This window comes from Dryobates pubescens, chromosome 29 (genome assembly GCF_014839835.1).
Source record: "Dryobates pubescens isolate bDryPub1 chromosome 29, bDryPub1.pri, whole genome shotgun sequence".
In the NCBI taxonomy this organism is placed as follows: Eukaryota; Metazoa; Chordata; class Aves; order Piciformes; family Picidae; genus Dryobates; species Dryobates pubescens.
The window spans coordinates 10,571,161-10,597,216 of NC_071640.1; the positions used below are offsets into that span (position 1 = coordinate 10,571,161).

A 26,056-nucleotide genomic window follows, 5' to 3' on the forward strand; every position below is an offset into this window, starting at 1 on the left:
TGTCCCTCCTGCGTGCGGGGCCCGGAGCAGCGCCCGGAGCTGCCCAGCCCGGGGGATTGCCTTTAGGGGGGAGGCACAGTGAGGCTGGGTGGGTGTGAGTGATACCTGGGGCTGGGGAACGGCGAGGTGCCCCCGGTCCCAGCCAGCTGCGGCAGTCGGAGCAGGGCTGGGCAGCTTGGGAAGCTGGAGTCGGCGTCAGGAATTTCCTGCCGGGGAGAGGAATCCGCAGCAGAACCTGAGGGGCTAAAAAAAGAGCTCAGCGCGACCCAGAAAAGAACACCCTGACCCACAAAAGATCAGCCTGACCCCCAGTTAGCCCCTGGGCTGGACAGGGACAGAGGACCCAGCCGTGCCCCCTCCCCTGAACCCTGCTGCAGCAGGCAGTAGGCTGCCCGGAGGGGTGGGGGGGGTGTGGGGAGGATAGGGGGAAGGTGCCCGAGCAGGGGGCCCGGGTGGGCTGCTCAGCAAGGAGACCCCCAGAAGCAGCCCCTGTGTAAGACATCCCTGCTGTCCCCTTGCAGAGAGGACCGGGAAGGTGCTGGGGGAGTTCTGCAGGTGCTACCAGGAGCAGTTCGGGGTCGCACTCTTCAACAGCGTCCGCTATGAGATCGAGGGCAGTGGGGGGCCACAGCCACAGCTGCTCCACCGCAAGGTAAGAGCCCCCGGGCACCCCCGGCCCCCTGCCCAGCCAGCCCCAAAGCCCCAGCACCTCCCCCTCTCCCCTCCACCTGCCCGGGGGGGGATGCGGCCCCCCTGCCCCCGGCCCCCCCCCGAGGTGCCGGCGCCTCCCGAGCGGCGCTTTGGGCTGCCAGGGGCTGAGGGTCTGTGCCAGCCCCTGCGATGGGCACGCCCGGCCAGCAGGGGCAAGGCTGGCGTTTGGCTGCAGCCCCCGGGGGTGCCTGGGCTGCATGCCAGGGCTGGCAGGAGCTCCGGGGACCCCCTTGTGCCCAGAGCTGGGCTGCCCTCCTCCTGCTCCTGGGGGGGAGTGGTGCCCCAGCCTGGGGAGGTGCCCAGGGCAAGGCAGGAAGGCTCTGGCAGGTCTCCCTTACCCCATGGGGAAGGAGGAGGTGGCTCCAAGTCTGAGCTCCAGCAGCCACATGTCTCTTGCCTGGGTCCCTCCCATGGGGCTTGTTGCCTGTGGCTCCAGCACTGAGGGATGGATCCTGCCCTCCCCTCCCACCTCCTGACCCAGAGGCACACCAGCACACACGGTGTGAGGTTCCTCCCTGGCTGGGCCAGTGGAGCTGCTGTGCTGGAAGCAGCAGGAGAGGTGGTTGCACGTGGGGATGGGTTTCTGCTTTTGTCTGGGGCTGGTTTGTGATGAAACTGAGACCAGGAGAGCAGACTCAAGCCCTGGGTGCTCACACTGGCTGCTCCCTGGCCCACCCACGAGGGTGACAGCTCCCTCAGGCACCCAGACATGTCCCATCTCCTCTGAGAGCTGCCTGGCCACTGGGTGTGTGGAGCCAGATAAAGCTGTGGAGGATCCTGGCTGGGAGCTGAGCTCCTGGTGTCCTCAGCAAGGTGTCCCTTGGGTTCCTCACAGTTCAGCAGATGCCTTCAGCCCCCCTGGTGTCCTCAGCAAGGTGTCCCTTGGGTTCCTCACAGTTCAGCAGATGCCTTCAGCCCCCCTGGTGTCCTCAGCAAGGTCTCCCTTGGGTTCCTCACAGTTCAGCAGATGCCTTCAGCCCCCCTGGTGTCCTCAGCAAGGTCTCCCTTGGGTTCCTCACAGTTCAGCAGGTGCCTTCAGCCCCCCTGGTGTCCTCAGCAAGGTCTCCCTTGGGTTCCTCACAGTTCAGCAGGTGCCTTCAGCCCCCCTGGTGTCCTCAGCAAGGTCTCCCTTGGGTTCCTCACAGTTCAGCAGGTGCCTTCAGCTCCCCCCTGAGGGTACCTCCATCCTGAGGGTGGTTGCTTCATTGTAAAGCTCCAGCAAGCAGCTCAGGAATGTCTGAGGAGCCATGTCAGGGTGAGGAGGTCATGGACACCGTGTGAGCCTTTGGAAACACCAGTGTATAAATAGGACATTCCTCCTGAGCCCTGTCCTGTCCCCTGCTGGGGTGGGCTGGGGCTCCAAACACCCTGGGGACCTCTGTGGCTGTGTGGGGTGGCTCTGTAAGGAGCTGGGGAGGGAGCATCTCCTTCAGCTGGGCTTTGTGCTCCACAGACCATAGAACTGTCAGGGTTGGAAGGGACCTCAAGGATCATTCAGTTCCAACCCCCCTGCCATGGGCAGGGACACCTCACACTAGATCAGGTGAGGCTCAGAGTTGGTGGATGCCAAGAAGCTGCAGGGCAGTGTCCTCCCTGGCCTCAAGCAGGGATCTGACATTGATGATATCGATTTTTACCATCTCTGGGGGAAAGCAGTGCTCAGAGGCAGCTCCCACAGTGATACCAGGGGCTGGCAGCCCTCCTGGGTGGAGTGGGGGTCTGAAGTCACCTGAAACACCAGCAGGCAGCAGCACTGATGAGAACAAGGACTGAATGTCCCTGCCTTGGGTGGCTGCAGCAGCCCCAGAGCCCCACAGCTGACAGGTCCTGAGCCAGGGCTCACTCCCCACTGCTGCCTGGCCCTGAGCACAGGGCCCTCCCTGCCCAGCCCAGCAATTTGGCACATACCTGCCTGTCCCAAATATTTGTTGGGGCTGGGTGGTGCCACCTGGGTGCCTCCCGTGGGAGAGGAGGGGACGAGGGTGCTGGGGCTGCCAGGAGGCTGCTGGCTGTGAACTGAGGCTCCCCCAGACCCAGCTCACAGCTCAGCCTGGGTTTCATTCCTGGGATTGTGGAATGCCAGAATACATCAGGCTGGGAGGGAGCCTTGAAGGTCATCCTGTCCAACCCCCCCTGCACTGAGCAGGGACATCCAGATGATCTTTAAGCTCCCTTCCAACCCAAACCATTCTATGCTTCTATGGTCTGTAGCTAGATCAGGGTTGCTCAGGGCCCCATCAAGTGTGACCTTGAGTGTCTCCAGGGTTGGGGCTTCCACCACCTCCCTGGGCAGCCTGTGCCAGTGTTCCAGGATGTCCAGTGCTGGGCTCCTCAATTGAAGAAGGACATTGAGACACTTGAAGGTGTCCAGAGAAGGGCAATGAGGCTGGGGAGGGGTCTGGAGCACAGCCCTGTGAGGAGAGGCTGAGGGAGCTGGGGTTGCTTAGCCTGCAGAAGAGGAGGCTCAGGGGAGACCTCATTGCCCTCTACAACTACCTGAAAGGTGGTTGTAGCCAGGAGGGGGTTGGTCTCTTCTCTCAGGCAAGCAGCACCAGAACAAGAGGACACAGTCTGAAGCTGTGCCAGGGGAGGTTTAGGCTGGATGCTAGGAAGAAGTTCTTTCCCAGGAAGAGAGATTGGCCATGGGAATGTGCTGCCCAGGGAGGTGGTGGAGTCACCATCCCTGGAGGTGTTTAGGAAGAGCCTGGATGAGGCACTTGGTGCCATGGTTTAGTTGATCAGATGGTGCTGGGTGATAGGTTGGACTTGATGATCTCAAAGGTCTCTTCCAAGCTGGTTAATTCTATTCTATTCTATTCTATTCTATTCTATTCTATTCTATTCTATTCTATTCTATTCTATTCTATTCTATTCTATTCTATTCTATTCTATTCTATTCCATTCCATTCTATTCCATTCCATTCCATTCCATTCCATTCATTTCCATTCCATTCATTTCCATTCCATCCCATCCCATCCCATCCCATCCCATCCCATCCCATCCCATCCCATCCCATCCCATCCCATCCCATCCCATTCCATTCCATCCCATCCCTGTACCCTGTGGTTCAGGCTCCCACCATTCCCTGTCCCCCAGCCCTGCAGGGCTTTGCTCTGTGCATCCTTCTCCCCCTTCCAAGGCCTTTGGGGAGCAGTGAGGAGCAGCAAGGTGCTGTCAGCAAGGTGCTGTCAGCAAGGTGCTGTCAGCCTGGCTGCTGAGCCAAGCTGCTCTCAGACCTCCCCTGCCACCCAGGGGTGTGGGGTCAGGGAGTGGTGGGAGGCTTGGAGAAGGCAGTGGGGTTCCTGTGACAGAGCAGGGGGAGGAGAAGGGAAGGTCCTGCAGAAGGATCTCGACTCTGTGGCACAGTGAGCCCCAAGCCCTTGGCTGGTTCCACCTGGCAGCCACTGTGGCAGCTGGTGGGTGGCCAGGGCAGGCTGCTGCACCCTCCCACCCTCACCAGAGCTCTGGGCTCTTGTTTGTGTTCCTGGGATCATAAAAATTCCTGGGACGAATTCCTGGCTTGCTCAGCCAAGGCTGTGTTTGGGATGGCAGAGAAGCTGCTGGGGTGGGGGCCAAAAGGTGCTGGAGAGAGGCTGCTCAGTCTGGGGGGGCCTCGGGGGGGTTGTGGGATGGCCTCAGCCTGTCCCCATGGCTGGTCCTCCATGAAGCCCAGAGCATGTAGGCATCACCTGGTGCTGGGCTCTGCAGGCTGGCTTCTTGCTTTCCCTCTTCCATGTCCCACCTGGAGAGCACATTAGGGCAGGGCTTGGTTCCTCTCAGCTGGTCTCTGACCCACACCCTAGCAGGACCTCCTGGGTGGTGGCCACTGCTGAGCAGCACAGAGCATGCTCCTGCCTGCTTCGAGCTGAGGCTGAGAAGAATGGAATGGAATGGAATGGAATGGAATGGAATGGAATGGAATGGAATGGAATGGAATGGAATGGAATAGAAAGAATAGAATAGACCAGACCAGGTTGGTTCTTTGAGATCCTCAAGTCCAACCTGTCACCTAGCACCATCTGATCAACTCAACCATGGCACCAAGTGCCTCATCCAGGCTCTTCCTAAACACCTCCAGGGATGGTGACTCCACTACCTCCCTGGGCAGCACATTCCCATGGCCAATCTCTCTTGCTGGGAAGAACTTTCATCCTCACCTCCAGCCTAAACCTCCCCTGGCACAGCTTGAGACTGTGTCCTCTTGTTCTGGTGCTGCTTGCCTGGGAGAAGAGACCAACCCCCAGCTGGCTACAACCTCCCTGCAGGGAGTTGCAGAGAGCAAGAAGGTCCCCCCTGAGCCTCCTCTTCTGCAGGCTAAGCAACCCCAGCTCCCTCAGCCTCTCCTCACAGGGCTGTGCTCCAGACCCCTCCCCAGCTTTGTTGCCCTTCTCTGGACACCTTCCAGCATCTCAACCTCTTTCCTAACCTGAGGAGCCCAGAACTGGACACAGTAGGAGCTTCTGCAGGGCTTGGCTCCAGCTCTCCACTCAGCCAAGTGAGCTCAGCTGTGCTTGGTGTATCTCTCAGGAAGGAGATTCCAGAGGTGTGACCAACACCAGGGTGACCACCACCACTCTGAGGCTCCCTAGGACACCTCTCAAGGTTGCCACCCAGATGCAGCTCTTCAGCAGCAAAATGTGCAGTGCTGCAGGAGCATCTGAAGGGGGCTACAGGAAAGCTGGGGAGGGCCTTTTGAGGGTGTCAGGGAGTGCCAGGACTGGGGGGATGGAGCAAAACTAGAAATGGGTAGGTTCAGGTTGGCTGTTAGGAAGAAGTTCTTCCTCATGAGGGTGGTGAGAGCCTGGCACAGGTTGCCCAGGGAGGTGGTGGAAGCCCTGGAGGCTTTTGGGGTGTAGCATCCCATAGGATGTGGTGGAAAGGATGATTTTGGGGTATAGGATCCCTGAGGACCCTGTGGAAGGGGTGGGTTTGGGGGTGTAGGATCCCTGAGGACCCTGTAGAAGGGGTGGGTTTGGGGGTATAGGATCCCTGAGGACCCTGTAGAAGGGGTGGGTTTGGGGGTGTAGGATCCCTGAGGACCCTGTGGAAGGGGTGGGTTTGGGGGTGTAGGATCCCTGAGGACCCTGTGGAAGGGGTGGGTTTGGGGGTGTAGGATACCTGAGGACCCTGTGGAAGGGGTGGGTTTGGGGGTGTAGGATCCCTGAGGACCCTGTGGAAGGGGTGGGCTTGGGGGTGTAGGATCCACAGGAAGCCCTGGAGGTGTTTGCAGCCAGGCTGGAGGTGGCTGTGAGCAACCTGCTGTAGTGTGAGGTGCCCATGGCAGGGGGCTTGGAACTGGCTGAGCCTTGAGCTCCCTTCCAGCCCTGGCCATTCTCTGACTCCATCACCCAGTGGTGAACTTGGAGACCCTTGGCACAGCCCTGGCCCAGCCCTGGCCCAGCCAGCTCCTCCCAAACCGCCCGGCGTGGACCTCCCTGAGCCAGCCCCAGCCAGGGCCGGAGGGGTACCCGGCTGCCCCGCTCTATCTGACCACCCTGTGCCCCCCACCGGATGCCTCCTCCCCTCAGGTGCCTCTGGAGGACCACGTCATCTACTCGGGCAACATCTTCCAGTACATGGAGGAGAACAAGAAGTGGAGGAACCGCTTCTGCGTGGTGCCGCACAACTACGGGCTGGTCCTCTACGAGAACAAGCTGGTGAGGGGCGTCCCCCACCCCGGGTGGGCACAGCTCCCGAGCCTGGGGGGCTGTGGCCGTGCCCCCTGCCCCGCTGCCGTGCCCCCCGCCCCGCTGCCATGCCCCTCGCCCCGCTGCCGTGCCCCTCACCCCGCTGCCATGTCCCCCACCCCTCTGCCATGCCCCCCACCCCGCTGCCGTGCCCCCCACCCCTCTGCCATGCCCCTCACCCCACTGCCATGCCCCCCACCCCACTGCCATGCCCCCCACCCCACTGCCATGCCCCCCACCCCACTGCCATGCCCCTCTCTTTCTGCCCAGGCCTACGAGCGGGACCTGCCCCCCCGCGTGCTGGTCAACAGCGCCGGCTACAAGGTCCTCACCTCCGTGGAGCAGTACCTGGAGCTGGTGAGCAGCAGCCTGCCTGGTGAGTGCTGCTGCCACCCCGGGGGTGGAGAGGGATGCTCCTGGGTGCCTGCACCCCTCTGCTGCTTGGGCAAGCCCTTGGCTGGGGGGGGGGACACACCTTTGGGAAGGGGTGATTCCAGGATGTGGGCATCCACGGACACCTTCTGGAAGGGGAGGGTTTGGGGTGCAGCATCCCTGAGGACCTTGGGGAAGGGGTGGGTTTGGGATGTGGCATCCCCAGGGACCTTTGGAGGGGGAAGGTTTGGGGTGTAGGATCCCCAAGGACCTTTGGAAGGGGAAGGTTTGGGGTGTAGGATCCCATAGGACCTGGTGGAAAGGATGATTTTGGGGTGTAGGATCCCTGATGACCTTGTGGAAGGGGTGGGTTTGGGGTGTAGGATACCTGAGGACCCTGTGGAAGGGGTGGGTTTGGGGTGTAGGATCCCTGATGACCTTGTGGAAGGGGTGGGTTTGGGGTGTAGGATCCCTGAAGACCTTGTGGAAGAGGAGGGTTTGGGGTGTAGGATCCCTCAGGACCTTGTGGAAGGGGTGGGTTTGGGGGTGTAGGGTCCCTCAGGACCTTGTGGAAGAGGAGGGTTTGGGGTGTAGGATCCCATAGGACCTTGTGGAAGGGGAAGGTTGGGGGTGTAGGGTCCCTCAGGACCTTGTGGAAGGGGTGGGTTTGGGGGTGTAGGGTCCCTCAGGACCTTGTGGAAGGGGTGGGTTTGAGGTGCAGCATCTGCAGCCCGGAGCAGAGAAGGCTCCAGGATGGATATTGTCTGCCAGGGTGGCGAGAGCCTGGCCCAGGCTGCCCGGGGGGTGGGAGCTGCCCCATTCCTGCAGCCATTCCAGGTCAGCTTGGCTGGGGCTCTGAGCAACCTGCCCTGGTTGCAGATGGCCCTGCTGCCTGCAGGGGGCTTGGGGGGGATGCCTTTGAAGCCTTCCCACCCAAAGCATTCCAGCAGTGCCAGGCCGAGGGCAGGAGCCGAGGGGGCTGCGCCCCCCCGGTGCCGCCAGCCACCCCCCGCGCCGCACCACCGCCACCCTGCCCCCTCTGCTCCTCTGAGCAGCTTTCCCCTTCCCACAGGTGTGACCCCCAAGTCGGGGCAGTCTCCCATCCTGAAGTGCCCCACGGATTTCCCCCTGATCCTCTGGCACCCCTATGCCAGGCACTACTACTGCTGCGTGATGACCGGCAAGGAGCAGCAGCGCTGGCGCGCGGTGTTCCAGGACTGCGTGCGGCACTGCAACGACGGTGAGGGGGCAGGGGGCACACCCAGCACACCCAGGGGGCACACCCAGCACACCCAGCCAGCCTGGGACAGGCCTCAGAGAGCAGCAAGTCCAGCCCAGCACCCAGCACCAGCTGATCAGCTAACCCATGGCACCAAGCACCCCATCCAGGCTCTTCCTAAACACCTCCAGGGATGGGGACTCCACCACCTCCCTGGGCAGCACATTCCCATGGCCAATCTCTCTTGCTGGGAAGAACTTTCTCCTCTCCTCCAGCCTAAACCTCCCCTGGCACAGCTTGAGACTGTGTCCTCTTGTTCTGGTGCTGCTTGCCTGGGAGAAGAGACCAACCCCCACCTGGCTACAACCTCCCTGCAGGGAGTTGCAGAGAGCAAGAAGGTCTCCCCTGAGCCTCCTCTTCTGCAGGCTAAGCAACCCCAGCTCCCTCAGCCTCTCCTCCCAGGGCTGTGCTCCAGACCCCTCCCCAGCTTTGTTGCCCTTCTCTGGACACCTTCCAGCATCTCAACATCTTTCCTAACCTGAGGAGCCCAGAACTGGACACAGGACTCAAGGTGTGGCCTAAGCAGTGCTGAGCACAGGGCACAATGACCTCCCTGCTCCTGCTGGCCACACTCTTCCTGATGCAGGCCAGGATGCCATTGGCCTTCTTGCCCCCCTGGGCACACTGCTGGCTCATGTTCAGCCTACTATCAAGCAGTACCCCCAGGTCCCTCTGTGCCTGGCCTCTCCACACACAGGCTCTGCCCTGGGGCTCGGGGGCTCCCTGCTCCAGACAGGGTGGTGTTGGGACCAGCTGAAGGGTCTGGAGAAGAGGGCTGGGGATGAGCAGCTGAGGGAGCTGGGGGTGTTTAGGCTGGGGAAAAGGAGGCACAGGGGACACCTCATTGCTCTCTGCAGCTCCCTGGAAGGAGGCTGGAACCAAGTGGGGGTCAGCCTCCCCTCCCAAGGAACAAGTGATAGGACAAGAGGCAATGGCCTGAAGTTGCCCCAGGGAGTGTTTAGGTTGGACATGAGGAAGGGCTGTCAAGCCCTGGCCCAGGCTGCCCAGGGCAGTGGTGGAGTCCCCATCCCTGGAGGGGTTTCAGAGCCCTGTGGATGTGGTGCTGAGGGAGCTGGTTTGGTGGTGACCTGGCAGTGCTGGGTGCTGGTTGAGCTCAGTGATCTTAAAGATCTCTTCCAAGCAAAAGAGTTCTGTGATTCCCTGGCCCTGCAGCAGTGGGGTTTGGGCCAAGGGGTTTGCTTTGGAGATCAAGAGGAGGAATTGTCTGGGACTTGTTGAGCATCAGGGAACTTCTCATCCTCTCTCTGTGGGAGGCTGGGGAGAGGGAGGCATCCAGCCCCCCTGGGACATCCCTGTGCCTGGCTTCATCCCAGTGCCTATAAGGACCCTTAAAGCCTTCAGCAGGCCAGGCAGCATTTGCAGGAGCCAGCCCAGAGCCTGACTCAGGAGGCAGCCCTGATGCCTATTTTCCACCTTGAGGTAGTAAATATTTGGTCATCAGAGCCACCCAAACCCCAGCACCCTGCTCCATGCCCTGTGGGCTGTGGTGAGCAAGGGCAGCAGAGGCAGAGGGGTGCAGGCTGGGTAGGGGCTGGGGTGGAGCAGGTCCTACCTCCCACATCAGCCACACTCTGGCAGGAAAACACAACTTTCCTGCTTGGCTGTGGCCTGTGTGCCCTGGGCTGAGCCCCCAGTCCTGGTGGTGCCTTGGGTGGTGAGATGTTCCCTAGGCAGGGAGGGGCCAGCACTGAAACCTCCTCAAAACTGGAGCTTTTAGTGGGCAAAGGGTGATGCTGCCTGCTTTGGAAGTACCTCTTGCACTCCTGGGAGCTCCCTGCAGCTCCAGTTTTGCTGGAGCTGCTGTTTGGGGAGGGGAGTGATGGGGCTGGAGCTGCTGTTTGGGGAGGGGAGTGATGGGGCTGGAGCTGCTGTTTGGGGAGGGGAGTGATGGGGCTGGAGCTGCTGTTTGGGGAGGGGAGTGATGGGGCTGGAGCTGCTGTTTGGGGAGGAGAGTGATGGGGCAGCCTGGGTTTCGTTGAGGGTTTCCATCCTCCCCTGGAGGATTCCATCTGCTGGAAGCTTTGATCTTCTCCTCCTCCCTTCTGGAGGGAAAGCACATCCAGGGGGGTGGCTGAGCTGGTGGGGCTGTCCCCACAGCCCTGGGCTCCTTTACAGGGTGTCTGGGCACAGTGGAGCCTCCAGCTGCTCATCCCTGGGGCTGCTGCTGCAGTGCTCAGCACCCCAAGCTTCCCCTGTGCTTGCTGGACCCACCACGAGCAAACCCAGCTCCTGGTGAAAGAGATGATGATAGAATGCATCAGGTTGGGAGGGAGCCTTGAAGGTCATCCTGTCCAACCCCCCCTGCACTGAGCAGGGACACCCAGATGATCTTTAAGCTCCCTTCCAACCCAAACCATTCTATGCTTCTGGGATCTGTAACTAGATCAGGGTTGCTCAGGGCCCCATCAAATGTGACCTTGAGTGTCTCCAGGGCTGGGGCTTCCACCACCTCCCTGGGCAACCTGTTCCAGTGTTCCACCACCCTCACTGTGCAGAACTTCCTCCTGATAGCCAACCTGAATCTCCCCTGCTCCAGTTTCAAAGCACTGCTCCTCATCCTGCTGCCACAAGCCCTCCTCAGCAGTCCCTCCCCAGCTTCCCTCTAGGTCCCCTTCAGATAGTGAAATGCAGCCTGGAACCTTCTCTTCTCCAGGCTGCACAGCCCCAGCTCTCCCAGGCTGTCCTCACAGGAGATCTCTCCTACCAGAAAAGCCAATTTCTGGCTGCTGAGTGGGAGGGAGGAGGATGGAAGCTCAGCACCATCCCCACTGCCAGCCAGAGCTGTGCCATTAAATCCTCTCCTCCTCATGCCAAGAAGACCTCCCTGGGGTGGGCAGTGGCACAGGGGAAGCTCAGTGCTGGAGGGGGGGGTTGGTTTCTGTGTTTCTACAACCCAGACCCCACTGTGTGATGCTTTTACCCTTCCTGGCACCATTTCTACCCTCATGGCTCCTGTGAGTTCCAAGCCTGTGTTTCAGATGCCAGAAAGGTTGAGGGAGGGGATTCTCCCCCTCTGCTCTGCTCTGCTGAGACCCCACCTGGAGCTCTGTGCCCAGTTCTGGAGCCTCTGTGCCAGGAAAGATCTGGAGGTGCTGGAAGGTATCCAGAGAAGGGCCATGAGGAGGAGCAGAGGGCTGGAGCTGCTATGAGGACAGACTGAGAGAGTTGGGGCTGTTCAGTCTGGAGAGGAGAAGGCTCCAAGGAGACCTTATTGTGGCCTTCCAGTATCTGAAGGGGGCTCCAAGAAAGCTGGGGAGGGACTTTTGAGGGTGTCAGGGAGGGATAGGACTGGGGGGGATGGAGCAAAACTAGCAATGGGTAGATTGAGATTGGATGTTAGGAAGAAGTTGTTCCCCATGAGGGTGGTGAGAGCCTGGCACAGGTTGCCCAGGGAGGTGGTGGAAGCCTCATCCCTGGAGGTGTTTGCAGCCAGGCTGGAGGTGGCTGTGAGCAACCTGCTGCAGTGTGAGGTGTCCCTGGCCATGGCAGGGGGTTGGGACTGGCTGAGCCTTGGGGTCCCTTCCAGCCCTGACAATTCTCTGATTCTAAACCTCTGTTGTTGGTAGCCAGCAATTTAGTTATTTATCTCCCCACTCCCTCTAAATTAGAGACTCTGTTTCTGCCTCTGCTTGTGCTCAGTGTGGGAATTTTCCCCAGCCTTTTGCAGGCTCTGTTTTGTTAACAGCAGCTCTGCTCTGAGGTGGTGCAATTGCCTTCCTCACATGGGAGGTGCCCAGCCTTGAGTGCCCCCAGCTGCTCCCAGACCATGCCTTGGAATAGAGTAGGATAGGATAGGATAGGATAGGATAGGATAGAATAGAATAGAATAGAATAGAATAGAATAGAATAGAATAGAATTAACCAGCTTGAAAGAGACCTTTGAGATGATCAAGTCCAACCTATCACCCAGCACCATCTGATCAACTCAACCATGGCACCAAGTGCCTCAGCCAGGCTCTTCCTGAACATCTCCAGGGATGAGGACTCCACCACCTCCCTGGGCAGCACATTCCCATGGCCAATCTCTCTTTCTATGAAGAATTTCTTCCTCACCTCCAGCCTAAACCTCCCCTGGCACAGCTTGAGACTGTGTCCTCTTGTTCTGGTGCTGCTTGCCTGGGAGAAGAGACCAACCCCCAGCTGTCTACAACCTCCCTGCAGGGAGTTGCAGAGAGCAAGAAGGTCTCCCCTGAGCCTCCACTTCTCCAGGCTAAGCAACCCCAGCTCCCTCAGCCTCTCCTCCCAGGGCTGTGCTCCAGACCCCTCCCCAGCTTTGTTGCCCTTCTCTGGACACCTTCCAGCATCTCAACATCTTTCCTAACCTGAGGAGCCCAGAACTGGCCACAGGACTCCAGGTGTGGCCTGAGCAGTGCTGAGCACAGGGCACAATGACCTCCCTGCTCTTGCTGGCCACACTGCTCCTGATGCAGGCCAGGATGCCCTTGGCCTTCTTGGCCACCTGGGCACACTGCTGTGTGCCCAGAACTGGACAGACCAGCCCCAACCTGGCTACAACCTCCCTTCATGCTCCCTTCACAGCCTTGCCCTGCCTGCTGGCACCCCACTGGCTGTTGCCCCTGGTTGAGGGCAGGACCAGTGTCTTTCCTGGCAGGGTGCTCAGGCTTTGGAGCAGGCTGCCCAGGGAGGCTGGGGAATCCCCATCCCTGGAGGTGTCCAAGCCATGTGTGGCACTTGAGGGCATGGCTTAATGGCCAGGGTGGTGTAGGGCTGCTGGTTGGACTTGGATGATCCTGGAGGGCTTTTCCAACCCAAACAATTCTGCCACTGAGCCTATTTAGCTGTGCAAAAAGCAGCTCCAAACTCACATTTCTTCCTCAGTTGTATTCCCTTGGCAAGAGGAAACTACCTTGTGCCATGAGCAGGGTGGACTTGGAGGAGGTCAGGATGTAGCATCAGGGATGCTCCCAGCCTTCCATGCTCCACCACCCCAGGAGGCTTTCCAGGGTGGGGTTCAGGCCTGGGTGGTTCCTTCCCACCCCCCACAAGACAAGCTCAGCTCAGTGCTTATTTAGAATCCCACAGCCATGGTTTGGGTTGGAAGAGACCTTTCAAGCTCATCCAGTCCAACCCCCCTGCAGCCAGCAGGGGCATCTGCAGCTACAGCAGGCTGCTCAGAGCCCCAACCAACCTCACCAGGGATGGGGCAGCTCCCACCTCTCTGGGCAGCCTGGGCCAGGGTCTCATAATCCTCACAGTAAATTTCTTCTCTCCAGTCTGAATCTCCCTCTTTTAGCTTCAAACCATCCTCCCTTCTCCTGTCCCAACAGGCCCTGAGAGAAAGTCTGTCCCCAGCTTTCTGCGCAGCCCCTGAAGCACTGCAAGGCCACCAGGAGGTCTCCCTGGAGCCTTCTCTTCTCCAGGCTGAGCAGCCCCAACTCTCCCAGCCTGGCCTCCCAGCAGAGGGGCTCCAGCCTCTGATCATTAGCAGAATGTTAATGAGGCTAACTCCTGACCTTTGCCTGGTGGTTTCTTGCATCTAGCTCAGCCTGCTGGTCCCTGGGCAGGCTGCGGGGCTGGGGCCAAGCCCCTGCAGCTGGAGCCCACTGCTCCCTTGGGCTGAGTGACCCCTGGGCAGATCCAGATGGCTTCTCCTGGGGCATGGTTTGGAGGATGAGGTTTGGCTGCAGCAGCTCTGGTAGGGAGCCTGTACCAGGCTGTCCCACCCTGGGGGGTGATGCTGAGCTGCAGGGAGCTGGGGATGGCTCAGCAGCAGCCCCTTGACAGCTCAGCTGTGCTCTGGCTCCCACTGAGCACTGAGAAAGGCTCAGACTTGACTTTCTCAGCGTTTTTTTTCCTCCCTTTTCTATTAAGCTGCCCCTTAGGAAAAGCTGCTTAGGCCTGGAGTTAACTGTAATCATCTTAGAGAAATCCCTGTGCTGGAACAGATCTGCTCAGCACCCCGGGCTGGCCCTGGGAAGGGAGAACCCACCCCTGGCTGTGTGTCCCCAGCCTGCTGGGCAGCCCAGGAGTGCTCTCTGGAAGCCTCTGAGCTGGGTGGCTCTGCTGGGGGGACCCCGGGTCACTGGGCCACCCTGACCTCTGGTCCCATTCTGCTTCCCTCCTGCCAAAGACCCAGCCATAGGGAGGGGATCTGGGGTGCTGGGGGAGTTCTCTCCCAGGAGTGGTTCTCTCTGGCTGGGAGGCACCTCCACAGCTGGAGCCCAGACAGGCTGGGACAAGGCAGGGACATGCATGGGACATGTGCCAGCAGGCTCCTGGGCTGTCCTGCCTGTCCTCTGCCCCCACCTCCTCCTCCTGCCTCCCTGTGAGATGTGACTGCAGGCTTCCAGCACCCTGCTCCTCCCGCTGGTGGGTGCCACAGGAGGGCAGGGGCGATGCCAAGCACCCCTGGTGCTGGTGACCCTGTGAGCTGTGCTGTGGTGAGCTCCTGGGCACAGCCAAACAGCTGCAGCCCAGCCTGCCTCCTGCCGGGAAGGCTCGGGGCTGGGGCCCTGACTCACGCTGTCTTGGCTGCCTTCCTCTTCCTCCCCAGCTGCACCACTCCCTGCAGCCCTCCTCTTCCTCCTGCCCCCACCCCAGCTGCCCCATCCTGCTGTGCTCTGGGGGTCTCCTTCAGTGTTGGGGGTCACTGAGCCCCCCCAGACTGCTGAGCCCCCGCTCCTGCCACGCCGTTGAGGTTCCCCAGGCCCCTGGGTCCCCAGGCACCACCAGGGCTTACTGAGTCTCCCATCCTGCTGTGCCATCTGGGCTCCCCAAGTCTCTGAGTGCCCATGCATTGCTGGGACTCCCTGAGCCCTCCATCCTGCTGAGCCCCTGCTCCTGCTATGCTGTGGGGGCTCAGTGAGCCCCCAGGTTTGTGTGCACCACCAGGGCTTACTGAGTCTCCCATCCTGCTGTGCCATCTGGGCTCGCCGTGCACTGCTGGGGGCCCTCTGTCCTGCTGAGCCCCTGCTCCTGGGTGCCTCCCTGTCCTTGGAGAGGATCAGTCTGTGGGCAGAGTTGGACCCCCCCAGCCCAGGCACTGGTGGGAAGTGGTGACAGAGTGGGAAGCCCCCAGCAGCTTGGGGGGGGATCCCCAGTCCCAGCGACAGCCCTGGGCTCCAGGCATGAGTCCAAGGGTGCGGGGGCACACGAGGCAGCGGTTGTGAAGGTGGGCTGGGGATGCTGCAAGGAGCTTGGCTGCCCCTGGCTCACCATGCTGGGCTGCTCACTCATCCCCCAACCCATCCCTTCCCCAGGGATCTCCGAGGACTCCCGAGTGGAGGCTCCAGCCTTCACGGACGCCATCCGCATGTACCGGCAGGCGAAGGAGCAGTTCGGCACCTGGGACATGCTGTGTGGCAACCAGACCCAGGTCAGGAGCTGGCCTTCCCCTGGCAGAGCTGGGGGGGTGTGGTGGGGCTGCAGGCTGGGCAGGGTCACCAAAGCCTCTTGCCTTCCTTGGCAGGTGCTGAGCAACCTGGTGATGGAGGAGCTGCTCCCCGAGCTGAGGAGCACCATCGGCCCCCGGCTGAAGGGCAAGGCCCAGGAGCGCCAGAGGACCTGGATCCAGGTGTGGGGCTGGGGGTGCTGGGAGAGGGGGGTCGTGGGCTCCTGCTCCCCCTGCCTGCACTGCCTCTGCTTTTGGTGTGAGGCTGCACTGAGGCTGCCTTTCCATGCCAGGCTCGGTGCCCACCAGCTTCCCTGGCGGCTTCGCTCCCTCTCCTGGCCCCCTGCAGAATCAGATCAGGGAACCACCAGGCTTGGAAGGGACCCTCAAAATTAGCAACCATTATCTAACTCTGCCAGGGCCACCACTGCACTAGACAGCTTTTAAACCCCTCCAGGGATGGGGATTCAACCACTGCCCAGTCTTGAGAACCCTTGGGGTACAGAAGTTTTACCTCATCTCCAACCTAAACCTCCTCTGGGGCCACTCAAGGCCATTTCCTCTTGTCCTGTCAGTTGTGACTTGTGAGAAGGGACCAACAACCACCTCTCTGCAACCTCCCCTTGAGCAGTTGTAGAGAGCAATGAGGTCTCCCCTCAGCCTCCTTCTCCCCAGGTCCCTCAGCTGCTCCTCCCCAGCTCTGTTCTCCAGACCCTGCAGCAGTTTTGTTGCCCCTCTCCTGGACCTGCTCCAGCAGCTCGATGTCCTTGCAGCGAGGGGCCCAAAAGTGACTGCAGCACTCAAGGTGTGGCCTCACCAGTGCTGAGCACAGGGTCACAATCACCTCTCTGCTCCTGCTGCCCACACCATTGCTGGTCCAGGCCAGGATGCTCCTGGGCACACTCTGGCTCATCTCCAGCCAGCTGTTGATCACCACCCCCAGGACCCTTTCTGCAAGCAGCTCTCCTTCTTCTGCACTTTGGCTTTTCGAAGCTCCCTGCCGTGCCCCCTGGAGCAGCCCTGCCCAGCCCTGCCTGCACTGCCTGGTCCCTGGGGCCAGGAACACAAAGAGGAGGAAGCCCAGCCCTGGAGCAGAGCCCATCCTGGCTATATTTAGTGAGCCATTTTTAGAGCAGCACAGGCTAAATCCAGCCCCAGCCCTTGCGAAACGCTGAGGGCTCCTCAAGGCTGCCTGTGAAACCTCCAGGCCGAGGGCTGGTCACCACCAGGCTCCTCACATGCCCCTGGAGCAGCCCAGACCCACACAAACGCTGCCTTTGCAGGAGCTCCAGGCCTAGCTGCAGAGCTGGGAGCCCAAGGCAAGGAGCAGGGAGGTGTCTCTGCCTCCTGCCAGCCCCCAGATCCTGGTGCTTGGCTGCACAGCAAGTGCGAGCCCGCGGCCAGGGGCTCCATCCTGCGCTGGGGGCTGGGTCCTGAGACTCCAGGCAGGGTGAGCAGGACAGGGCACAGCTTTCAAATAGGGTCAGGAGCTCCCCTGCCCAGACTCCCAGGCCCCAGAGCAGCAGCATCCCCGGACCAGCAGCGTCCCCAGCCCACCAGCATCCCCAGAGCTTCCCGGGGTCAGTGCTCAGCTCTGTGTGCCTCAGGCCCCAGGCTGAAGCAGCTTGTGCATGGTGTGAGCTTCACTTGACCCAGCCTGGGGGGTCCTGATGTGCAGAACCTCTTACCAGGCTGTGAGCAAGGGTTTGGTCAGGGTGAGGGCTCAACAGGTCCTGCAGGCAGCTGGTGCTGGAGGTGCTGGTTAGTGGGGAGGTGCTGGTTAGTGGGGAGATGCTGGTTAGTGCAGGAGGTGCTGGTTAGTGGGGAGGTGCTGGTTAGTGGGGAGATGCTGGTTAGTGCAGGAGGTGCTGCTGGTTAGTGCAGGAGGTGGTGGTGAGTGGGGAGATGCTGGTTAGTGCAGGAGGTGCTGGTTAGTGCAGGAGGTGGTGGTGAGTGGGGAGATGCTGGTTAGTGCAGGAGGTGCTGGTTAGTGCAGGAGGTGGTGGTGAGTGGGGAGATGCTGGTTAGTGCAGGAGGTGCTGGTTAGCGGGGAGGTGCTGCTGGTTAGTGCAGGAGGTGCTGGTTAGTGCAGGAGGTGCTGGTTAGTGCAGGAGGTGGTGGTGAGTGGGGAGATGCTGGTTAGTGCAGGAGGTGCTGGTTAGTGCAGGAGGTGGTGGTGAGTGGGGAGATGCTGGTTAGTGCAGGAGGTGCTGGTTAGCGGGGAGGTGCTGCTGGTTAGTGCAGGAGGTGCTGGTTAGTGCAGGAGGTGCTGGTTAGTGCAGGAGGTGGTGGTGAGTGGGGAGATGCTGGTTAGTGCAGGAGGTGCTGGTTAGTGGGGAGGTGCTGCTGGTTAGTGCAGGAGGTGCTGGTTAGTGGGGAGGTGCTGCTGGTTAGTGCAGGAGATGCTGGTTAGTGCAGGAGGTGGTGGTGAGTGGGGAGATGCTGGTGAGTGGGGAGATGCTGGTGAGTGGGGAGGTGCTGGTTAGTGCAGGAGGTGCTGGGAGAAGCTGACCAGCTCAGCTCTCTGTCTGCAGATCTCAGATGCTGTCTACAGGATGGTCTATGAGCAGACCAAGGCCCAGTACGAGGCAGTGCTGGCCAAGTGTGAGCAGGAGAGGCCGCGGATGGAGAGCATCATCCGCACGGACATGGACCAGATCATCACTTCCAAGGAGCACCTGGCCAGCAAGATCCGAGGTACAGCCCTGGGGCAGACCACGTGGGCATGGCTGAGTGTAGCTGTGGCTGTCACCAGCTCCTGGAGTGCCACCAGCACCCAGCTGTGGCTGTCACCAGCTCCTGGAGTGCCACCCCCACTGCTTCACCCAGATGTGGCTGTTCCAGGGGTGCAGCATGGCTCCTGCCAGCATGGCCTGGATCCCTTGGGGAGACCTAATTGTGGCCTTCCAGGATCTGAAGGGGGCTGCAGGAAAGCTGGGGAGGGACTTTTGAGGGTGTCAGGGAGGGATAGGACTGAGGGGGATGGAGCAAAACTAGAAATGGGGAGATTGAGATTGGATGTGAGGAAGAAGTTGTTCCCCATGAGGGTGGTGAGAGCCTGGCACAGGTTGCCCAGGGAGGTGGTGGAAGCCTCCTGCCTGGAGGTGTTTGCAGCCAGGCTGGAGGTGGCTGTGAGCAACCTGCTGCAGTGTGAGGTGTCCCTGGCCATGGCAGGGGGGTTGGAACTGGCTGAGCCTTGAGGTCCCTTCCAGCCCTGACAATTCTGACTATGATTCTGTGCCAGCAGCTGCAGTCCTTGCTGGTATTGGCCCAGGACGGGGGGCACACGGTGGGCAGTGGGGCACAACTGGGTTCAACGCAGACTGAGGGAACCTCTGCAGGAAGCCCTTGTGTTGTCTGGGAGCCTTCTCCTGGAGGGGGCCTGGGGAGAGGCGCAGCTCCCCCTGCTGTGGGTGGGACTGGGACCTGATTTGAAGCGCTGGAAGGGCAGAGGGGCAGCCTCACCCTGCTTGTCCCCGCTCTGTGCCCAGCGCTCGTGCTCCCCAAAGCTGAGGTCTGCGTGCGCAACCACGTCCAGCCCTACATCTCCTCCATCCTGGAGGCCCTGATGACCCCCACCAGCCAGGGCTTTGCTGAGGTGAGGGAGGTGTTCTTCAAGGAGGTCACAGACATGAACATGAACATTGTCAACGAAGGTGGCCTGGAGAAGCTGGTGGAGGTGAGACCTGGTGGTGCGCCTTGCTGCCCGGTGGCATGGGCAGGGCCTGGGGGGGACCCTGGGCTGAGAAAGCAGATGGGGATGGGGCCATGCAGGGTGGCATGTCCTGTCCTGCTGAGCTTGGTCTCATCCCCCAGTACATGGAGAAGCTGTCCCAGCTGGCCTTCCACCCCGTGAAGATGCAGTGCTGCTACGAGAAGATGGAGCAGCTGAAGCTGGAGGGCCTCCAGCAGCGCTTCGACGTCTCCAGCACGTCTGTCTTCAAGCAGAGGGCCCAGATCCACATGAGACAGGTGGGCAGCAAGGTTCTCCTGTGCCCCCCCAGGCTGAGAGCAGAGGGCTGGGCAGAGGAGGCAGAGAGGGAGCCCAGGAAGGTCTAACCCAGGCAGCCATTTGTCTGGGATGTCTGTCCTGTCCTTGGCACCCAGCTAAGGGGGTGTGGTGGATCCCTGTTGGTCTGGAGCCCCAGCAGGGAGGGGGCTCATGGGTGGGCAGCAGCATGGGGCACCCTTCAACCACGGGCTCAGCAGCCAGGCTTGGGTGCCATGGCACGGCTGCCCCTTTGCCGGTAGCCCACATCTGGGGTCTGATGCAGCCAGCCCTGGGGCAGGGGGTGTCAGAGGGGGGGCACAGACCGCTTTTGGGCACTCCCCCAGCACCCTTGGTCCTCAGGATGGAGCCTGTGAATGCCATGCTGGGCTGCTGGGGAGCTTGTCAGCGTGCAGGCTCACCCTGCCCTGCCTGCTGGGTGGGACCGGGTGCCCTTCAGAGGTCCCTTCCGACCCGAAGCAGCCCGGCACGCCGTGGTTCTACCTGGCAGCGCCCCCACAGAGCCCCCTGCCCAGCCCTGTGCCTGGGGCCTTCCCCCCTCTGACCAGCTGCCTCTGCTGACAGCAAATGGACGACGCGGTGTACACCTTCGAGACGCTGCTGCACCAGGAGCTGGGCAAGCTGCAGGGCAAGGAGGAGCTCTGCAAATCCATCCAGCGCATCCTCGAGAGGGTGCTCAAGGTGAGCCCTGCAGCCCTGCCGCCCCCAGCACCCCAGCAAGGGGCCAGAGGGCACCTGTCTGACTGCCAGTGTTCCCTGGGGAAATGCTGCTTTGTGCCGAGAGGCCACAGCTGGAATACCTGGTTGGCCTCGATGATCCCAAAGGGCTCTTCCAACCTGCTTAATTCTATTCTATTCCATCCTCTTCCCTTCTCCTTCCCTTCTCCTTCTCTTCTCTTCTCTTCTCTTCTCTTCTCTTCTCTTCTCTTCTCTTCTCTTCTCTTCTCTTCTCTTCTCTTCTCTTCTCTTCTCTTCTCTTCTCTTCTCTTCTCTTCTCTTCTCTTCTCTTCTCTTCTCTTCTCTTCTCCTTCTCTTCTCTTCTCTTCTCTTCTCCTTCTCTTCTCTTCTCCTTCTCTTCTCTTCTCCTTCTCTTCTCTTCTCTTCTCTTCTCCTTCTCTTCTCTTCTCTTCTCTTCTCTTCTCTTCTCTTCTCTTCTCTTCTCTTCTCTTCTCTTCTCTTCTCTTCTCTTCTCTTCTCTTCTCTTCTCTTCTCTTCTCTTCTCTTCTCTTCTCTTCTCTTCTCTTCTCTTCTCCTTCTCTTCTCTTCTCCTTCCCTTCCCTTCCCTTCCCTTCCCTTCCCTTCCCTTCCCTTCCCTTCCCTTCCCTTCCCTTCCCTTCCCTTCCCTTCCCTTCCCTTCCCTTCCCTTCCCTTCCCTTCCCTTCCCTTCCCTTCCCTTCCCTTCCCTTCCCTTCCCTTCCCTTCCCTTCCCTTCCCTTCCCTTCCCTTCCCTTCCCTTCCCTTCCCTTCCCTTCCCTTCCCTTCCCTTCCCTTCCCTTCCCTTCCCTTCCCTTCCCTTCCCTTCTCTTCTCTTCTCTTCTCTTCTCTTCTCTTCTCTTCTCTTCTCTTCTCTTCTCTTCCATTCCATCCTATCCTCTCCCATCCCATCCCATCCCATCCTATCCCATTCTATTCTGTTCTGTTCTGCTCTGCTCTATTCCATTCCATTCCGTTCCGTTCCATCCTATCCTACCCTATTCCATTCCATCCTATCCCATCCCGTCCCGTCCCATCCCATTCTATTCTATTCTATCCTATCCTATCCTATCCTATCCTATCCTATCCTATCCTATCCTACTTTGTCCAGTTCTGGCCTCTCCAGTTCAGGCAGGAGAGAGGACTGGCTGGAGAGGATACAGCAAAGAGCTACAAAGATGATGAGGGGACTGGAACAGCTCTCTTGTGAGGAAGTGTTAGGCCCCATCCTGGTCAATATCTTTATTGATGATCTGGATGAGGGCAGTGAGTCCATCAGCAGTAAATGTGCAGATGACACCAAGTTTGGGGCAGGAGTTGATCTTTTAGGGGGTAGGAGAGCTCTGCAGAGGGACCTTGCCAGGCTGGGCAGATGGGCAGAGGCCAAGGGCAGGAGATTGAACACATCCAAGTGCCAGGTTCTGCACATTGGCCACAACAACCCCAGGCAGTGCTACAGGCTGGGGACAGAGTGGCTAAGAGCAGCCAGGCAGAAAGGGACCTGGGGATAGTGGGTGATAGTAGGCTGAACATGAGCCAGCAGTGTGCCCAGATGGCCAAGAAGGCCAATGGCATCCTGGTCTGGATCAGGAATAGAGTGGCCAGCAGGAGCAGGGAAGTCATTGTGCCCTGTGCTCAGCACTGCTCAGGCCACACCTGGAGTCCTGTGGCCAGTTCTGGGCTCCTCAGGTTAGGAAAGATGTTGAGATGCTGGAAGGTGTCCAGAGAAGGGCAACAAAGCTGGGGAGGGGTCTGGAGCACAGCCCTGTGAGAAGAGGCTGAGGGAGCTGGGGTTGCTTAGCCTGCAGAAGAGGAGGCTCAGGGGAGACCTTCTTGCTGTGCATGGGAGGTGGTGGGGTCCCCATCCCTGGCGGTGTTCAAGGAGCCTGTGGCCATGGCACTTTGGGGCCTGGCTCAACAGCCATGGTGCTGTTGGGCTGCCAGTTAGACTTGAATGATCTTGGAGTCCTTTTCCAACCCAAACAACTCTCTGATTCTCTGATCACTGTAAAAGCCACCCAGGGTTCAGCCTGGGCCAAAACCTGCCCTGCAGGCAGCGGTGGAGGAGCTGGCTCCTACCTGGCTGGAGGGAAGGGTACGAGGGGCAGAGGGACCTGCCCACACCTGTGCAGATGGGCTGGGGTGGGGGGAGAGGGCAAAGCACAAGGGGTTGGGCAGCAGAGCTGCCACCCCACAGCCCTCATCAGCCTGGGGCTGCCCTCCCTCACCCTGCAGAAGTTCGACTACGACAGCAGCACCGTGCGGAAGAAGTTCTTCAGGGAGGCCCTGCTGCAGATCACCATCCCCTTCCTGCTCAAGAAGCTGGCACCAACCTGCAAGGGGGTAAGAGAGGAGAGTCTGGGGGGAGGGGGAGGACCACCTGTCCCTCCCTCCTGTCCCAGCTGGGGCTGAGTGAGCTCTCCCCGGCGGCAGGAGCTGGCCAAGTTTCAGGAGCTGATCTTCGAGGACTTCGCCAGCTTCATCTTGGTGGAGAACACCTACGAGGAGGTCGTGCTCCAGTCAGTGATGAAAGACATCATGCAAGGTAGGCTCCTGGGGGCCAGGGGGCTGGAACCTGCTCAGCTCTGAGCCCTGCGGGGGGGCTCCAGCACCCTGGGGTCAGTGTAAGCCATGCCTGGGCTCAGCAGCAGCTGAAGGGACAATGGTGGCTGCTGGGGACCGTAACAGGAGGAAGATGAACCCGTGCAGGGGGCTGGAGGAGGAGGGGGTGACCCTGTGCAGGAGACTGAGGGCTGGAGGAGGAGGGGGTGACCCTGTGCAGGAGGCTGAGGGCTGGAGGAGGAGGGGGTGACCCTGTGCAGGAGACTGAGGGCTGGAGGAGGAGGGGGTGACCCTGTGCAGGAGACTGAGGGCTGGAGGAGGAGGGGGTGACCCCAAGAAGTGTGCTGAGGGCTGTACAAGGAGACATGACCCCATGTGGGGTCCTGGGGACCATAGGAGAAGAGGGATGAGCCCAAGCAGGGTGCTGGGAGTTACAGAAGGGGGAGGTGACCCCAAGAAGTCTGCTGGGAGCAATAGAAGGAGGAGGTGACCCCAAGCAGGCTGCTGGGGGCTGTAGAAGGGGGAGGTGACCCCAAGCAGGCTGCTGGGGGCTGTAGAAGGGGGAGGTGACCCCAAGCAGGCTTCTGGGGGCTGTAGAAGGGGGAGGTGACCCCAAGCAGGCTGCTGGGGGCTGTAGAAGGGGGAGGTGACCCCAAGCAGGCTTCTGGGGGCTGTAGAAGGAGGAGGTGACCCCAAGCAGGCTGCTGGGGGCTGTAGAAGGGGGAGGTGACCCCAAGCAGGCTGCTGGGGGCTGTAGAAGGGGGAGGTGACCCCAAGCAGGGTTCTGGGGGCTGTAGAAGGAGGAGGTGACCCCAAGCAGGCTGCTGGGGGCTGTAGAAGGGGGAGGTGACCCCAAGCAGGCTGCTGGGGGCTGTAGAAGGGGGAGGTGACCCCAAGCAGGCTGCTGGGGGCTGTAGAAGGAGGAGGTGACCCCAAGCAGGCTGCTGGGGGCTGTAGAAGGGGGAGGTGACCCCAAGCAGGCTGCTGGGGGCTGTAGAAGGGGGAGGTGACCCCAAGCAGGGTGCTGGATGCTGCACCAGTGCTGAGTGGCAGGTGGGATGCTCCAGACACCTCCCCCTGCACCCTCCCCCCACGGGCAGGGCTGGGAGCGGTGGCCGAGGCGGGTGGGCGCCGCGCCGTGCCCCCAGCCCATCTGACAGCCCGGTGGGTGTCCGCAGCTGTGAAGGAGGCGGCGGTGCAGCGCAAGCACAACCTGTACCGGGACAGCATGGTGCTGCACAACAGCGATCCCAACCTCCACCTGCTGGCCGAGGGCCTCCCCATCGACTGGGCCGAGGAGTACAGCGGGCAGCAGGAGCCCGAGCCGGGCAGCGACCGGCGCCGCAGGGCCAAGCAGGTGGTGTCCGTCATCCAGACCGACGAGGGGGTCCTGCCCTACGAGGCGGGCACCCAGGAGCTGCTGCAGCCCGGCTCCCCGCCGCAGCCGGAGGCCGGGGCACCCCCCGGCTGCCCGGACCGGGTGGAGAAGATCCGGGAGGCGCTGGCGGAGGAGAGCCTCGGGGGCGCAGGCGGCGCGGAGGAGCGGCTGAGCAACGGCACCGCCGGCGAGGTGCCGCTGGCCCCGGGCGCTGTGCCGGGCGGCCTCCCACTGCCGGCGGCAGCTCAAGCCCCACCGGCGGCTGAGGTGCAGCGAGCGTCACCCACGCCTGGAGCTGATGTCCCTGCAGGGGCCAATGCTGCACCAGCCCCCAGACCCAGAGCTGATGCCCCAGCAGAGGCCAATGCTGCACCAGCCCCCAGACCCAGAGCTGATGCCCCAGCAGAGGCCAATGCTGCACCAGCCCCCAGACCCAGAGCTGATGCCCCAGCAGAGGCCAATGCTGCACCAGCCCCCAGACCCTGAGCTGATGCCCCAGCAGAGGCCAATGCTGCACCAGCCCCCAGACCCAGAGCTGATGCCCCAGCAGAGGCCAATGCTGCACCAGCCCCCAGGCCCAGAGCTGATGCCCCAGCAGAGGCCAATGCTGCACCAGCCCCCAGACCCAGAGCTGATGCCCCAGCAGAGGCCAATGCTGCACCAGCCCCCAGACCCAGAGCTGATGCCCCAGCAGAGGCCAATGCTGCACCAGCCCCCAGACCCAGAGCTGATGCCCCAGCAGAGGCCAATGTCCAGCACACCATCCCATCACCCAAGCCCAGAGCTGATGCCCCAGCAGAGGCCAATGTCCAGCACACCATCCCATCACCCAGGCCCAGAGCTGATGCCCCAGCAGAGCCCAAGGAGCCCCCTGCCACACCAGCACCACCCACCCCTGGAGCTGAGCCCCTGTCCCCAGCCCCTGGGCCAGCCTGCCACCAGCCCAGTGACAAGGAGACAGGGGAGGAGGTGTCCTGCCCCAGCAGCCCTGTGCAGCCCAAGGGCACGACAGAGAGCGGGGAGGGGGTGCAGACTGAGTTCTAGCCCCTGGCAGCCCCCTGCTGTGGACTGGTCCCGGTGACTCCGGGGGCTGGGGTGAGGGCAACAGGACCTGCTGGGGCTGGAGAGTGGCCTGTGGGGAGAGGGAGGGGATGGGAAACACCAAGACCTTATTGTCTGCTCTGGGGGGGGGGGCTGCTGCTGCCCGAGGCTGCCCACAGCCAGGTGGTCCTACTGGGTTGGACTGGGGGAGGCCCCCGGCCCGGCATGGGGCACCCCCTGCACTCTGCTCTGTCCTTCTGCCTTATTTTCTTCTTTCCTCCTGAGGAGCTGCTTTATCTGCCCCCCCCCCCCCCCCCCAGCACGAGTGCTGGGGGGGCTGGCACTGCCCCCAGTGTGAATGAGTGTGTGGGGTACTGCCAGAGGATCGCCCCCCCCCCCGCCCCTACCCTACCCAGGGGGCTTCCTGGGAGCCTGCCCATCACCATCCCACCCAGATGGCCCCAGGAGTGCCAGTGGATGGAGCAGGTGATGGTGGCCAAGGGCATGGCAGGGAGACAGCAATGCTGGGGGGGCCTGAGCTGCTGCTGGTGGGGAGGGAGCTGGGGCAGGTGTGGGCTGGTGGCACCCAACATGGGCTCACGGCACCCAAAGTGAGCTTACTGCACCCAGGCTGGACTCATGGCACCAGGCTGGGCTCCAGCACCCACACTGGGCTCATGGCACACAAACTGGGCTCCCAGCACAGGACTGGGCTCCAGCACCCACACTGGGCTCATGGCACACAAACTGGGCTCCCAGCACAGGGCTGGGCTCCCAGCAGCTAAACTGGGCTCATGCACCCATCCTGGGCTCCCAGCACAGGACTGGGCTCCTAGCACCCACACTGGGCTCATGGCACACAAACTGGGCTCCCAGCACAGGGCTGGGCTCCAGCACCCACACTGGGCTCATGGCACACAAACTGGGCTCCCAGCACAGGGCTGGGCTCCT

The 26,056-nt window shown here is 61.1% G+C and overlaps 1 protein-coding gene across 1 annotated transcript in view; it reads left to right on the forward strand.

Annotated features, from left to right (window-relative positions):
* Positions 1-25,416, forward strand: part of NIBAN2 (niban apoptosis regulator 2) — a 47,006-nt gene extending 21,590 nt beyond the window's left edge. The window contains exons 2-15 of the mRNA XM_054174184.1: positions 522-652; positions 6,241-6,369; positions 6,670-6,775; positions 7,844-8,011; positions 15,292-15,407; positions 15,501-15,605; positions 17,957-18,119; positions 18,914-19,101; positions 19,239-19,394; positions 19,996-20,112; positions 22,360-22,467; positions 22,558-22,669; positions 23,865-24,342; positions 24,790-25,416. Coding sequence (XP_054030159.1) covers positions 522-652; positions 6,241-6,369; positions 6,670-6,775; positions 7,844-8,011; positions 15,292-15,407; positions 15,501-15,605; positions 17,957-18,119; positions 18,914-19,101; positions 19,239-19,394; positions 19,996-20,112; positions 22,360-22,467; positions 22,558-22,669; positions 23,865-24,342; positions 24,790-25,108 — 2,396 coding nt within the window. The 3' untranslated portion in view covers positions 25,109-25,416. The remainder of the gene's footprint in view (positions 1-521; positions 653-6,240; positions 6,370-6,669; positions 6,776-7,843; positions 8,012-15,291; positions 15,408-15,500; positions 15,606-17,956; positions 18,120-18,913; positions 19,102-19,238; positions 19,395-19,995; positions 20,113-22,359; positions 22,468-22,557; positions 22,670-23,864; positions 24,343-24,789) is intronic.
* The last annotated feature ends 640 nt before the right edge of the window (positions 25,417-26,056 follow it).